A 15074-nucleotide genomic window follows, 5' to 3' on the forward strand; every position below is an offset into this window, starting at 1 on the left:
TAATAACTATGGAAAAGGTGTGACTTCCTCAAGGAGTGAGTCCATACTACCTCAAAGGAGGCAGGAAACTACCTGGGCTGCTGCTGAGTGTGCTGCAGAATTCTGGAATGCACTAAGCCTGGTTTACTCCCTACAGGACACAAACCCCAGCACCCATTCCCTAAAATCAGTGAACTTTGGGAACACACTGCAGCTCCTTCTGAGGAAACCAAGACCCAGGATGCAGCAGGAACAAGAGAAAAGTATGGTGCAAACACTGTTTTCATCTCAACACTAAAACACAGCTGGAAAATCTGCTCATTCCTAGCAGGCACATCCCAACCCTAGACTTTGAGCAGATTAAGCACATTTGAAGGCAGCTTCTGCCCTTCTACTGATCTGACCTAAAAACAAGGAGAGCATCCTTGGAAAGAGCAGACTGAGTTGCCTGCCAAGGGAATTTCATTTTTTTTAATCAAAATTTGGAACCTCAGATCCTGAAGTTTTCACTGGGAAACGTGGAAGCTCACCTTGGCTCAGAAAGGATTGTGATTGTGGACTTGATCTCCTAGGAGTACTGCACCTACACCTGCCATGTCCAGACTATTAAAAAACTAAGAGACAGGCAGGCACTACCAGAACCCATTAACACCTAAAAAATTCACTAAAGCACCACGTGAAAGATCCACAGTGTAAACAGGAGCAAAGAATTACCACAGACATCAGCAGCCAGGGAACATGAATGCAGACAGGCCCATTACAGTGGTTCTTGGTGTCACATTTCTGAATGACCTGGACAAGACACAGCCACAAAGAACCTAGGTCTGACCTCACTAGGTCTGTGCAAATAACTCATCAAACTGTCAGCATCTCCTAAAGCACCCAGCTGGAGAAAGGCATTGAGCACCTGTCCTTAAAGACAGACAGTCCAGAGGGAGAACAAATCTGAAGCAAAGTATTCCAAACCTTGCACTCCTCTTAAACCAAGTACCAGGCTCCAAGAAACACATATAACATATATATATATATATATATATATATACACACATATACATATCTCTTGCCAGCACATTCACCCCTGTGGAAGCATAAGATGAGGATGGAACAAGGAGTGCTCACAGAACTGATACACAACACCCCAGTGGGGGGAAAAAAGAGGAGGAAGAGGAAAGAGGACAAAACCAGAGCAGCTGAGCCAAACAGCAAGGGCTGAGCAGTTCTGCAGCAAGGGACTAAGGAATGCATCACCATCAAAGCTGTACAACACAGACCTCACGTTTGGAGGTACATTTCTTTTCACATCTTTTTCAGTGGAAAAAAAATCTAGTTCATTTATGGCAGTAACCCTGAGCTCACCATTATTAATGACACACAGAAAGATGTTAATGGTACAATGGTTTGATTTTACACATGAATTTGGAGTACTAGTCCCCATCACTCCCAGCTGGCATGAATGCAAACCAAATTTCCTCCCTCCTCTGTGACATGGTTGTGACAAGTCCTGTACAGTCTGCTGTCAGTCACACTGCTTCACCCAGCCCCCTCTGTTTATTGCTCACATGAATTTCCAACCAACCATGTCTAAGTCTACCTTACCCACTTCTATCTTCCATGCTGCTTCCATTCCTGCAGCTTTCACACTTACCATTATTCTCTTTTCCTTCCTGTGATTTTATATTAACTACTGTACACTCAGTATTTCTCATTTCACCTCTGCTACAGGATTTCTTGAGAGACATTTCAGTGGAAATTTTTAAAATTGTTTGAAATCTTTAAGAGGATTTCCTTTTTCTTTATTAAAATACTTCAAGCATTTTATTTCACCACTAAAGCCATCTAAAGCTCCTATAAATAACTATTCATTCTCATTAGTTGAAAGCAAAGTACTATTTGATACACTGCTCAAGTGTGAAGTGATTCATATTTGCTTTTTTAGAGAAAATAGGATTGCAAAGACTTTTGGCTCCCTATCTTGAAAACATACTTTTACAGCAATTTGTTTCTGACTAGAAAAACATTTTCTACTTCAATTCCTTAGGATAAGTTTTCCATTAAAATAAAAAAATGAATACAATAACAATAAAAACAACCCACAGGTAAGACTTCACCTTTCAAAGGGCCTACTTCTCAAGCTGCTATTAAATTGATTTTCACAGAAAATAAAAGCAAGACCTGGCCACTAAAAGACTGTTATAGTGATGAAATAATAACTGGCATTAAGCTTTAACAAAAAGCCCCCTCATTTCCAAGCCTGAACACGAGCTACAATTTTCCTCTTCTACTTTTCAGAAGACAGCACTACAAGTTTTACCAACTCAAGTTCACTTTTGATTTATTATTAACAGCCATACATCACCACCCCCCCACCACACATACAATGCAATTTATAGGGGTTTTATCCCCTTGGCACCGTGCCCACCACTCACCCGTAACGGCATCATAAAACTCTTCTTCACTGTTCATCCTTCAGGGTGAAATCTGGTGCAGCCACTGCAGCTCTCTCTAATGCATCCTTGAACTTGATTTAAAGTATCTGAGTGCTGTCAGGGTCTTCTTTTGCAAATATCCAGCTGCTTTAGATGATCTATTTGACAAGACAGGGAAACAGAATTAGCAGCTTCCACATCTCTCCTGTGTACAAACGCTCACACTTGACAAACACTAATTTTCCTGTTTCTTCCCATGGCAAAAGATGGATTTCTGCATTCATAAGTAAACAGCTTTCTTTGATAACCACAGTAATTTTGAAGACAACTACTACCTGCCACAAGAACAGCTGATTTACTGTGTCACACTTCTCTCTGTATAAATACTTCATATACATTACTGTAAAATGCAGCTTATGTACAGCAAGTTAAATTTCAGGCAAGTACAGCTAGAAGGAGCAGAGAACTGACAGAAGACAAAGCCAGCTGACAAACCAAAAATTCTCCTTAGCAGGAGGATAAGCCTTACTGCATCTTTAACCAAGAAAGCTGGGAACAAGAAAAGAACCTTGGTATCTCAAAGTCTGACCACTGCATGAAAATGCTGGGCCTGACTCTGCATCATGCAATCAATATGTAGTGACCCTGAGAGAAGTTCTGTCAGGCTACTGCTATGCACTCTCCAAGAGAAAACTGGAGATTTTTCCCTCTAGAAGGAATGCAAAGAACCAACAAACTCTTCCTCAATAGAACCACGCACTCTGCAAATAACAGATTTATGTAGCATTCCACCTCTACTTTATGGATGGACTAAATTAGGTTTTTTCCAGATGGTTGACAATGGTGTAATGCAAATATTTTTACCTCACCCAATTTTAGTTTAAGGAGAAGAATGAGAAAATTTTGTTTTCATTCTTACAAATGTTCACCAGGTTCCAACAATGAGCCAAGTACACAGCAATAAATGACAGTATGGCAATGCTATCAATATCTCCCCCAAAACAACCTCAATCTGTCAGTCTCAATTTCTTCTGATCCCAAAGATTCCCCTGCTTTTGTGACAGTAGTTTCTCCAGAGTAATTATAATTGCACAATTCCATTCCAATTAAGAGAAACAAAGGCAGAAGTGCACTCTGCTCCTAGGAGAAGAGTGTACCATGTTTGAAGCCAATTCCTTCTTTTTCCCTGCCAGAAACTAGACTGTGTTTCAAGTCTTTTTCCCCTCACTGCCCAGAACAAAAGCTGTTTGAATGTCTCATACATTCAGTTCTTCTAACTGTCCATTCAGAGGGAGGAGCTAAACCAGCCCATTGTGGGACTCATCTAAGTTAATGAATTTAGGGTTTGCCTTGAAGTGGTTAATGTCTTTCAAGGAGAGGTATTTCAGTCTGTCACTTTGCCCTTAGGAACCTCCCATCTCCTTGCTACTACAGGGTTTTATATCAATCTCTGCACCAGCAATATCATATTTACAAGTCCTCACCCACCAAGTATCTTTGAAGATGCAAGACATTTATGCTTTCAATTGTCTGCAAGCATTGCATCCTTCAAGCAAAACAGCTGCCAATATTTCCAGAAGGAAGCTCATATATGTACAAGACACAGCCCTCTCATGATCAGGACTACAACTACGTTATTTTCTCCATGTGTTCTTGCATCTTCCCTTTTTCTGTTTAGTGTTGTATAGAAAGCACTAAGAAATAAAACTTATGACTTACAAAACTGTCAAATATTATTAAGAGCCTTAGAATGAATAAGGTCATACAGATGAATGCCAGTTTCTCCTCTCCCCTCTCCTGCACAATAATAATTGCATTACAAAAGGCCTTGTGAAGTGGAACTGCATCCCACAGTGTGCAGTTTCACTGCAGAGACAACAAAGCTTTCCTATAAAAACACTCACCAAGTAAAAATGAAGTGACCAGAATCAGAGACAAATGAAAAGCAGAGTAATCTTGAGCTCTCCTGACATCTACCTCACACCCCACCTGAAGCCCACTGCTATTTGAAAATTCAACCATATGCCTGTAAGTTATATACAAAATATACATTGAAATCACTTTAAATAATTACAGTCACAAATTTTCCTAAGGTGTTTGGAACATTTTAAAAAAGAAAAAAAATATATTTTGCTGAGTTACACAAGGAATAACTTCCCACTTGCATCACTTCTTTTACATTCAGCTCTTTTATACAGCAGAGATTAACATGAATTTGCATGTAGCTGAACACACAGTGATAACAGCATTCAGCTTTCATGAGCCAAAAAAATGGGATTAAAACCTGTTTTCCTACTAAGAGCAACAGCAAAAGTTACTTTTAACTAGGCTGAAATACCAGAAGACAAAAACATCCTGGTGGCTTCATATTCAGCATCTGTAATCTGTATTTCCTCTTCCATTCCCTGACATTCCCAGAAGAATTCACCTGCACACCAGCAAGGGTGGTTAGCAGCTTTTATCAAAATTGCCATTGAAAGAAGGGTGCACACTCCTGTGTCAGACAGACCTTCAGGAGCTCAGGCCCAGCTGCTCTCCTGGAAAACCTTTCATACAGATAAACATCCTGTCATGGTCTCACCTTTCAGTCCTACAGAGCAGAAGGAACACAAAGTCTGTCTGGATATTCTCTTGCACACACAGTAATCAACAGGAATGTAACAAACAGGTTTCCACACTGACTTCACTTGTTGAGAAAACACTTTCAGCAGTTGAGGTTTGCTGCTTTACAGGCTAAAATTATCTTAGTGGGCTTCACTTTCCAGGCAGAGCCAAGGGGCTGGGCCTGAGTGCCCAAGACAGATACCCAGAAATGTGCTTTTCTTTAGGGGATCTCAGCCCAGCTGAGAGATAGACACCCAGAAATGTGCTTTTCTTTAGGGGATCTCAGCCCAGCTGAGAGATAGACACCCAGAAATGTGCTTTTCTTTAGGGGATCTCAGCTCAGCTGAGAGATAGACACCCAGAAATGTGCTTTTCTTTAGGGGATCTCAGCCCAGCTGAGAGATAGACACCCAGAAATGTGCTTTTCTTTAGGGGATCTCAGCCCAGCTGAGAGATAGACACCCAGAAATGTGCTTTTCTTTAGGGGATCTCAGCCCAGCTGCACTCCCCAAACCATCTTATCAATAACAGGGAAAAGCTGCAAGTACAGGCACCTTAAGAGAACCGGAAAATCCTCATTTAATGATGACAACACACCCCTGGCCACAACCAGGATGGATTTTGTGGTTAACAGGATAAGCAACAAAGCTTATCTACTCCCTCATATTTAAAGGCTATGGATAGGTATAAACTAATTTATTATGTTCCATGGCAGGAGATGGAATGAGATGATCTTTAAGGCCCTTTCCAACCCAAACCATCCTATGACACTGTGATAACCATTAAAACTCCTTTAAATTCTCATAGTTCATCAGAGAGGATCACACATTCCTGACTGATGACCATGGACAGTCCCTTTATTAAAGGACATGAGGATTTTGCAAATGCAAAGGACAAAACAAAGCGTGCAGCTGAAGTAAAAACTGCAGGAACACATCCACAGCACACCTTGAAATAGGTTCTACAGAGGGGAGGGATGACTCAGAATTCCAGAATTCCTGCCTTCCAGAACTGGGTCTGTCACAGGAGAGGGAACAAACAGAAAGGGCAGTTCCTAAACACCAGACAGGTCCCAGGAGGAGCTCAGGAGCAAACCCCCTTCTCCACAGCCTTGATGCAGAGCGTGTAACAAACCATTCACACCAGCCACAGTCCCAGCCAGGGCCCATGAGCAAGGAGGAACAAAGTGGTTGTGAATAACGTCCCACAAAGTGCTCTGTCAGGCACAGGGCTGAACCTGTCACTCCGCAGTGAGGAGCCCCAGTTGATGTGGCTGCCAATAACACGCTCTGCATGCAAAGCTCCCTGCAGGTCACAGTGTCCCCTACAAGGTCACCGGCCCCAGCAGTACAAGGTACACAAATTCCCTTCCAGAAATACACCAGTCCCAGACTCTGCACAATTCCTATTTTAAACCATTTCCTCCCACTTGAACTTATTTTTAAAACCAGGACAACAAAAGCGCAAGACTTCGCAAATCACTTTATAAATCACTTGATAAACTGCTTCATGTGCTGCAGGCATTCTGTGACGTGCATGTGAGCATCTCTCTGAGAGGAGATGCACATTCCACCTTCAGGGCTGCTCTCCAAAATCAGCGTGTGGGAACACACTGCCTTTATCTTGGGAAATTAGTAATCCCTCAAATTTGTCACTTCGTAGGCTTGTTCCCTGTCAAATTTCATTTTTCAGGAGAAAAGTAACAAAAACAACCAACTTATTTCAACCATGCTCCTGGATCCTAGGAGCTTCTCCATCAATTAAAGAACCCCAAAAACTTGTACCCCTGTAAGAGTTTCAACCTGTAACTACCCTAAGTTAATTTGACTGACTAGTTCCTCTATCCTAACTTGTTCTTCCAGGTTAATTCTCAACAAAGACCCAGCTAGATAACCAAAAGTCACTCCTCCTTAAAGAAACATTTACATTTCTATAGAAAGAGCAGCATTTACAATGAGTGGCTCACAGGGCTGGAATGTGGCTCAGCAAGCTCAGGTTTGAAGCTGGCTGGGGACAGCTGCAGTGCCTATTTTCCTCCAGACCTCAAGATGAAATTTCTCATCATGCAGCAATTCTGGAAAGCTTTGCTGACATCACCCTGCTAAATTAAAAATCCCTTTTTTTTTTTTTTTTTGCTTTGAAATCACATATTCTAGCTCTACATGATATATAAAAACACTTGGTTCTACTCATTACACAGATATTGAATCTACTTGTGAAATCCAGAAGCATTTAAGTAAAAGCAAGTAGAGAATCAATAAGCAGTCATTAAAATAACCCCAGGGTTCACCAGCATAAGCAGGTAGGGTGGTAAGAGTTCAATACCCTGGAATTGAGAGTGCCACCAAAGAATTCCTGAACTAGCACATTCATCAGCTTTTTCACATGCCTAACAAGGTTTTATTGGGTGTGCATTTCTACAGTAAATTTTAAAATCATTTGAGTTTCTTAACATAAAAAGAGAAAAATCACAAGAAAAAAGAAGAAGGAAAAAAAAAAGTCACTTGGGACCTTGCCCAGGAAAAACATTTTAATTACTTTGACAGGACAAAGGAGAATGTGAATTTTCAAACTGACAGAGGGCAGGTTTACATTTTATATTCGAATGAAATTCTTCCATGTGAGGGTGGGCAGGCCCTGGCACAGGGAAGCTCTGGCTGCCCCTGGATCCCTGAAGTGTCCAAGGCCAGGTTGGACAGGGTTTGGAGCAGCCTGGGACAGTGGAAGGTGTCCCTGCCCATGGCAGGAGATGGAATGAGATGAGCTTTAAGGTCCCTCCCAACCCAAATAATTCTGTCATTCTGTGACATCCTCAGTTCAAGATGTATCTTCTGTCCAGAAAGAGATTCCCAAAGAGCCAAAAGAAGATCAAACATTCACATCCTTCATAAAAATAGCAAAAATAAGAAATAGGAAAAAAAAGAACACAAAATCCCCCAGTGTGACGTGGAATAAGAGCCAACCCCATCGTCTCTTGAGTTGCCAGCTGAAATAAAACATAGCTGTAGTACTTCAAGGGACAGAAATAAATAACTTGAACTAACAGATAAATATTCATGTGTGTTTAATTCATACACATCTCCTGAAAACATCAAACTGCAGTGTTTCATCTCTGAATGAAAGCTTCAGCGAGGATGAATCTTAATTGACTCATGAAATTAGGTTACCACCAACACTGGATCCAAAACATCCAAAAAATTAGCCAAGAAGCAAATTTAATTGGCAATTTAGATTAACTGTTACATATTTAAATTATCTTCAGCCAGAGAACAGCCACACAGACAGCAGAAGCCAGGAGAGGACTTTCTCTACCAAGTGAGATTTGTTTTAGTCCAAAGTTTGAATGTAATACCATCTGCCAGATGTCTTGGCAAGATAAAGTTCTCTGCAACCACAGCAAGAGAAGGGCAACTTCCTTCTCAAATCTCTTAAATAAAGTGCAGAGAGGCTGAATGAGGAGGATCAGCTGAACACTCAGCCCACTGTCACTTTTCCATTTCTTGGGAGATTGCAGCTGTCCCTACCACAGGCTTTTATGCAGTTGGGAGTTATTAAATGGCCTGGGGACATTTCAGTGCCAGCACTTGAAACAATGATGACAGCACACTGAACATCTGAAAGGTTAGCTTTGAACAAATGAGCTGAGCCATTTATGACAGGCAGAATCACGTTCTGTTCTCTCAGAAATACCAATTTTTGGTGATGCTTCACAGGAATTAAGAGACAAATGAAACACTACAAGTCTGGCTTTCAAAAGAGCAAATGCCACAAAACTTGTTTCTGCATCAGAACAAATGACAGTAACTGTCCCACACACTAATCACTGTCCCAGCCCAAAGCTCCAGGGCTGCTACCACATGCATTATTTATTTAGCATAAAAATTGTAAAGATGAATCTGGACAGAAAATATCCTCCTAGAATAATCTCAATTACCTGTGGAATCAATGGCTATTCCCCACTTTCACTTCAGCCAAGAATTCTGTTCTACAGCCAAGGATATTGGCTTGCAGAACTTCCCTCAAGTGTAACAAACAGATCAAAGAAACTTGATTCCAGCAGATTAATAGTTTTTGATACAAAACTTCATTGAAATTCATACAGAATTCTGTAAATGTTCTCCTTTCTTAACACTACCTCAATATCAGAGACATTTTTCCATCTGAGAGCATCTGATACTGCATTTTTCAGACTCTGTAACCTTCCCTTGGAAACTATTTCATGGCCCATGGCTGTAAAAAATGACAAAATTCTGTTCTGCACACCTCTCCATGCATGATGCATAATGCTAGGTTTGATCAGGAGTGATAAATCAGCTCATTTCTAGCCACACTGTTAAAAAAATAAATAATTCAATATTGTATTGTACAACTAGTTATTTCTTAATTGTTTCCTGGGGATCTGTTTTATCTTACTTGTAAGAGAGAAAGTGGGAAGTAATCAATAACTCCAAGCACAGTGGCTTTGGACACAAGTGTCAGTAGATACATAATTAATCATTTAGGAAGACTTCTTTGAAGATTAAATTAAGGATGCTTGGGTATTTCTCATCATAATGCAACCACCCCTGCAAATTGATCACTGAAGCTTATGAACATGAAGACAGTTTCAGCATAAAATATTACTTGAGAAAACCCCTAGAACAGCAAAAATAGTTATATGTGTAAGTTCATAAATCTTCCTCCTCAAAGGCAGCTTTGTCTCTGTGGACTCATTCTCTCCAGGCAGATGCAGGTTAACATTCACTCTGCACAAGGTATTTTGTAAATAATTGACTCTTAGACAATTATTGCAGCAATTATATTGCAAATAAAGCAGGAGGATGACGGTGACTAAGCCAGTGCAAAGCCCTACAGTAGAAGAAACCATATTTTTATGCCTACCACCAACTCCTCACACACACAGATTCCACAGCATGAGCACCTGCACACAGCTAACAGACAATTTCTGAAGGGAGTTTCAAGGTGATACCACAAATTTGCAAAAGCTTTAGGAAGTCAGATTTTATGCTATGATGGAATTTCCTTTAAAGCTGCATTTATAGTAAATACCTACTGGATTCCAGTATAATGCTGCTACTCCATTCGCTTAAAAATTAAACAAAATTAACTTTGACTCCTCAAGACAGGACAAACATCCCCATTTAGAGCCCAGTTTTAATAAAGAACCCACCCAGCCATCTGCTCAGCAACATTAACCTACATGGGTAACAAAACATGCATAGCACTTTGTTTAAAACCAAACAAGAACAAGTAAACAAAGTTATTTACACCTCTGAAGATGGGTAACATTTCTGTTCCACTGTCAAACAACCACTCAACAGTTTCATTGTTCTAGTGCACAGCCCAGAAAGAATCCATGCACGGGGCAGTTCTGCTCTCCTGGAAAAGTTTTCTTTTCAGTCAGCACAGGCTGCTAAGGGCCCCTTAGGTACAGGCTGGAGAGAGAATCTCTCTGCAGCCTTAACACACACAAGATTCATCACCCAGAGCTCCTAAAGGGATTCTGATCCTCACCTGACTGCCCTGACACGCTGTAGGGAGCAGAGGAGCTGGTTAGTGAGTTAGGGAGCTGAACAGGGGTGTGAACCACAGACACCACAGAATTCTCACACTTCACCACCTTCAACCTCCACTGCCTGTAACTATCACTAGAATCAAAACACTGAGATCTACTAACAGATTCTTTTGGGAGCCCTAAAAAAAAATTACTCAGAAGTGTAAAAATAATGCTAGGAAAAATATGATGAAGTTATTTATCCAGTCATGAAAACACATTTCTTGACAAATACCCTAAGCACGCAAACTTTGCAACACCCAGAGATTCACAGCATCCCAAGAGCCTTTATCTCATCCAAAACTGGCCAGTACAGCAAAGGAACTGGACTGGAGCAGGAAGAGCACAGACTTTGGTCTAACACCAAGCACAACCATTACGTGTCCACAGAGCAGAGACAGTTCAAGTTTGGGACTACAAAACCAGGAGGGCCAAGACTGAAAAGTCCAGCTCAGCTTCTGCAGCTGCAGGGACAATTCACCTTTTGTGAACCCTCCCTCCCAGCAGATGGATAAACACGCCCAGGAAGACAACACTGTGCAGCCTCTGCATTTTCTGAATGGAGAGCTGCTGCAATCTACTACAAACCTGTCTCATTAAATTAAGTGCATAATAAAATAAACTGAATTAATCTAAATGATCTGTCTAGACCAGCAAATGAATTTCCAATTGTAACTGTATTTAAGGAAAGAAAAAAATCAAGTTTAAGTAAGCTTAGTCTATTCTTGTAACTTATTGATCCTGAAAATGAAGACATTATCTTTGTGCACTGAATTAACAATACATTTTTAAAGAGTATAACTGAAAGTTATGGTAAGCCACATTTGACACAATCTAATTGCTTGTTGCTCTCTCCTGCAACTTGCTTTTACAAGCCTTTAAGGATACAAAGTAAATAATTACATCATCATACATTTGTCTGCACAATAATTATTAAGATGCAAGGATTGAGATAATGAATTCTTTAATTCCAAGTTCTGTGGTGGTCTATTCCATAAAATAATAAAGCCCATTAAAGATCTGCCATAAAGCATAACCTCTATTTTTTTTTTTTTTTTTTGCAACAGAAAAAACATCAAAGACCCCTATCTCCAAAGTGGCAGACACAGAGTGACCAATTTGTTCCTTGCTCCCACTTTCCAATTTATTCAGCTTGGAGAAGATAGCCATGTGATCAGCTGCATATTTGCAAGCTCAGCAACAACATTCCAGTTCTTGAGCACTCTTAATTTAACACATATTCTTTGCACGCCTCATTTTGTGCATTTCTTCCAAGAATTGTAAGAACCAAACATTTTAGTTACTTCACAAAGAAGAGACTAAACACTAAGCATTTTACAACATCATACAAGTGTCAAATACAGACATTTCTTACATTTCCATGAGACAGGTGACAAAACTGATGCTGAGTGAAGGACTAGAAAAATGGCACCTCATAAACAGAAAGCCTAGATATGAACAGCATGATGTAACATTGCATTTGTTCAAGGACAAGCTACTTCAAATATCAAAGGTAATAAATTAACTGCTTAAAAATTCAGCGTAGTTGCAGGCTAATCTTGCTTTCAAACAACAGCAAAAAAAAAGAAATCATCTGACTGGCACTACAAACAGTGATTTAAAAATATAGCCTTATCAAAGCAAAAAAAGCCTGATTGGGACGTTTTCCAGCCAACACTAAGATAACAGAAAGCAAAGCTTTCCACCTTTGTTCTAGGTCAGCATATGTGAAGTTCACACAGTAGAATTCACAAGAAGAAAGACTGAAGGAAATACCAGTTCCAGTCATAAGACCTGCCAGCAAGTACCTATCATGGAAAGCAGTTACAGTACTAAAAGTGACTTTAAAAAACCATCCAAGGGTGGAAACGATCTTCTGTGGTCAGTTACCAAAAGATGTCAGCAAACAAATAACAGATAACCACAATGCTTTTCAATATTGCATCAACTGAAACCTTTAGCCCATCTAGTCTTTAACTGCCTGTAGGCACAGGGTTTGTTGTCTAATCATCATTTTTTATCTCCAACTTTTGCCTTCTGTTTCTCAGATAATTTTGGCATGGCTGAAGAGCCAGTTCTGGATGAAAAATGCCATATTTTTTCCTGGACAGCAGACATCTCAGCGTTTCCTTTTGAGGACTTCCTGAAGTTACAAGTTCATCATGAGGTGCTGTTGGTTCAGGAAAGCACCAATAAGAATTACTGCTGATCCTCTCCCAGACTGCCCTCAGCTCTCTGTCATGTGGTCTAACATGTGTATGGCTACACAACTATTTTAAGAAAAAGCTGTGTTTACTGTAACTGAAAACCCAAGGGGTTATTCAGGAGGAAAATCAGCACTTGGAATTTCTTGCTTCCATGCTAGTTTAGCCAGTTCTCCTGGTCCCATCCCACGGCACAGCGCCTCATGTTTGGAAGTGACCCAAGTCACTGCTTCCAGAAATTGCCCTGAGGTTTCAGAAGTCCCTGAGCATGCTGGTGTAAAGTTTGCTAAGCTGCTAACACATGTGGTTGCCCCCAGATGGCAAAATGAATGTGGATTTATAAAACTTCAGAAGGTTAAGCTGGAATGATCAAATTTATTTTCCCTTGCACACAAAACTTTAGAAAAGGAAACACTATGGGAAGAGTGTTGCAAATCAACACTGCAGATCCACCACGTTTCCTTCTTACTTTCCTGGAATCGCAAATGAAGGCTATGTACTTTAGCTGAGAAAATTCACAGTAAATGGCAGAAGTATCTGCTTGCACTCAACACACTTTGGCAGCTACTTCTGAGAGGAAACACAAAGTTATTGCACACATAAAAGCCAGGAGGTGATTTTGAAACTACATCTGAAATTCTGGCCTGTAAGTGCTGCACAGTAACAAAGTGCTTCCAAAAGAAGTCCTGAATCCAAACATACAGAGAGCACAAACATAATCAATAACCAAATTAAATAAATGGCATCTATACCTTTTTTACCATGCAGAAGTTCTGGTGGCATGTTATTTAAAAAAAAGCCTTTTTTCCTGCTATTTTTCCCATCTTGCTTTTCTCCTCTGTAAGAGAAACAACGAGTAGGTAACTGAGAAACAAAATTAAAAATAAAAAACCAACCCCAAATAAACCCCAACTGCTTCAGCTGTGACCTAAAAGGCCCCTTGAGGTTCTGCACTGTGCTGAAACCGAGCCCAGCACATTCCTCTGGGGAGCCGGGAGCCGGAGCCTCCTTTGCTCAGCCACCCAGCTGCGAAAGCAATCGGAAAAATCTGGGAAAATCAGAAATATCCCAAGGCTGGGGCTGCCAGAGCCGCACTGACCCGCGGCCTCTGCACGGCCACGTCCCGCAGAGCCCCGGGATGGGGGGGACGGGGCAGGGCCGGGCCGGGCCGGGATCACGGCACGGGGGGGAACCACGGTACCGGGGGAAATCACTGTTCTGGGTTAAATCACGGTACCGGGCATGGCTCTGCACCGGGCAGGAGTCACAGCACCGGGCACGGCTCGGCCGGGACGGGATGACGGCACCGGGCACGGCTCAGCACCGGGCAGGATTCGCAGCACCGAGAGAAACCACAGCACTGGGCAGAATTACAGCACCGGGCAGGGCTCAGCACCTCAGCCCACCGCTGCCCACGCTGCAGGTCGGGCCTGCGGCCCGCAGCTCCCCGAGACACCCCGTCAGACCAAGGTGCCCCAGGCCGCCGGGACGGGAGAGGAGCGTTGGGGCGGCCGCTCCACCGCCCGCCCCCGCCGCACTGACAGCGCGGCCCGCGGCCCGCCGAGGACGGGACGGGACCCCCGAGCCGGGCCCGAGCGGGGCTGTGGGGGCGCTGGGCCGGCGAGGGGAGCGGAGGCCCCGGGGTAGCGGAACGCGGAGCGGAGCGCGGCGGCCCCGGGCCCGGCCCGCGGCGTTACCTGCACCGGCTCCAGCGACGGCACCGCGGACACCGAGGCGGAAGTGCGGCCCTGGCCGCGGTGGATTGACAGGCACTTCCACCAATCGCAGAGCGCGGCCGCGCCCCGCCGTTGCGAAAACGACGAATCAGCTCCCTGTCCCGCCGATGGAAGGCGGGGCGAATGCTAATGAGGTGCCGAGACTGACCGCCCCGGGCCGCGCCACCGCTGGGGAGACCGCTGGCCAATGGCGCAGGGAATATGCAGATGAGGGCGTGGCTATGCAGATGAGGCAGTACCGGCAGCCCCCGGGGCTGGGGACGCCTCACCGAACGAGTTCCCAGAGGATTTTTGGGTCCCCTCAGCAAGAATGACCGCCTTGTGGCTGCTCTCACATGTGGGATTTATGGGACATTTTAACTAGAAGGTGATTCCACAGTGCAAACTCGGCTCGCTGTAACCTTGTAGGAAAATATGGTATTCCCAAACACAGATGGAAATTTTAATTGCCCTTCATTATCAGTCTCTGCAAATTTGCTTGTAGATGCTGTAAGTAGGTGAGAGCTAATATGGAATCAAGCAGGTTTGTGGGGTTATATAAGTTATAAACCATCATCCCTGTGGTTGTGAA

The 15074-nt window shown here is 42.6% G+C and overlaps 1 protein-coding gene across 1 annotated transcript in view; it reads right to left on the minus strand.

Annotated features, from left to right (window-relative positions):
• Positions 1 to 14555, minus strand: part of OSBPL2 (oxysterol binding protein like 2) — a 33338-nt gene extending 18783 nt beyond the window's left edge. Inside the window, exons 1-3 of the mRNA XM_066561375.1 lie at positions 14465 to 14555; positions 13520 to 13605; positions 2406 to 2563 (exon numbers count right to left, since the gene is read on the minus strand). Coding sequence (XP_066417472.1) covers positions 2406 to 2442 — 37 coding nt within the window. The 5' untranslated portion in view covers positions 2443 to 2563; positions 13520 to 13605; positions 14465 to 14555. The remainder of the gene's footprint in view (positions 1 to 2405; positions 2564 to 13519; positions 13606 to 14464) is intronic.
• Between the last annotated feature and the right edge of the window lie 519 nt (positions 14556 to 15074).

Source organism: Molothrus aeneus, chromosome 17, assembly GCF_037042795.1.
Source record: "Molothrus aeneus isolate 106 chromosome 17, BPBGC_Maene_1.0, whole genome shotgun sequence".
Taxonomy (NCBI): domain Eukaryota; kingdom Metazoa; phylum Chordata; class Aves; order Passeriformes; family Icteridae; genus Molothrus; species Molothrus aeneus.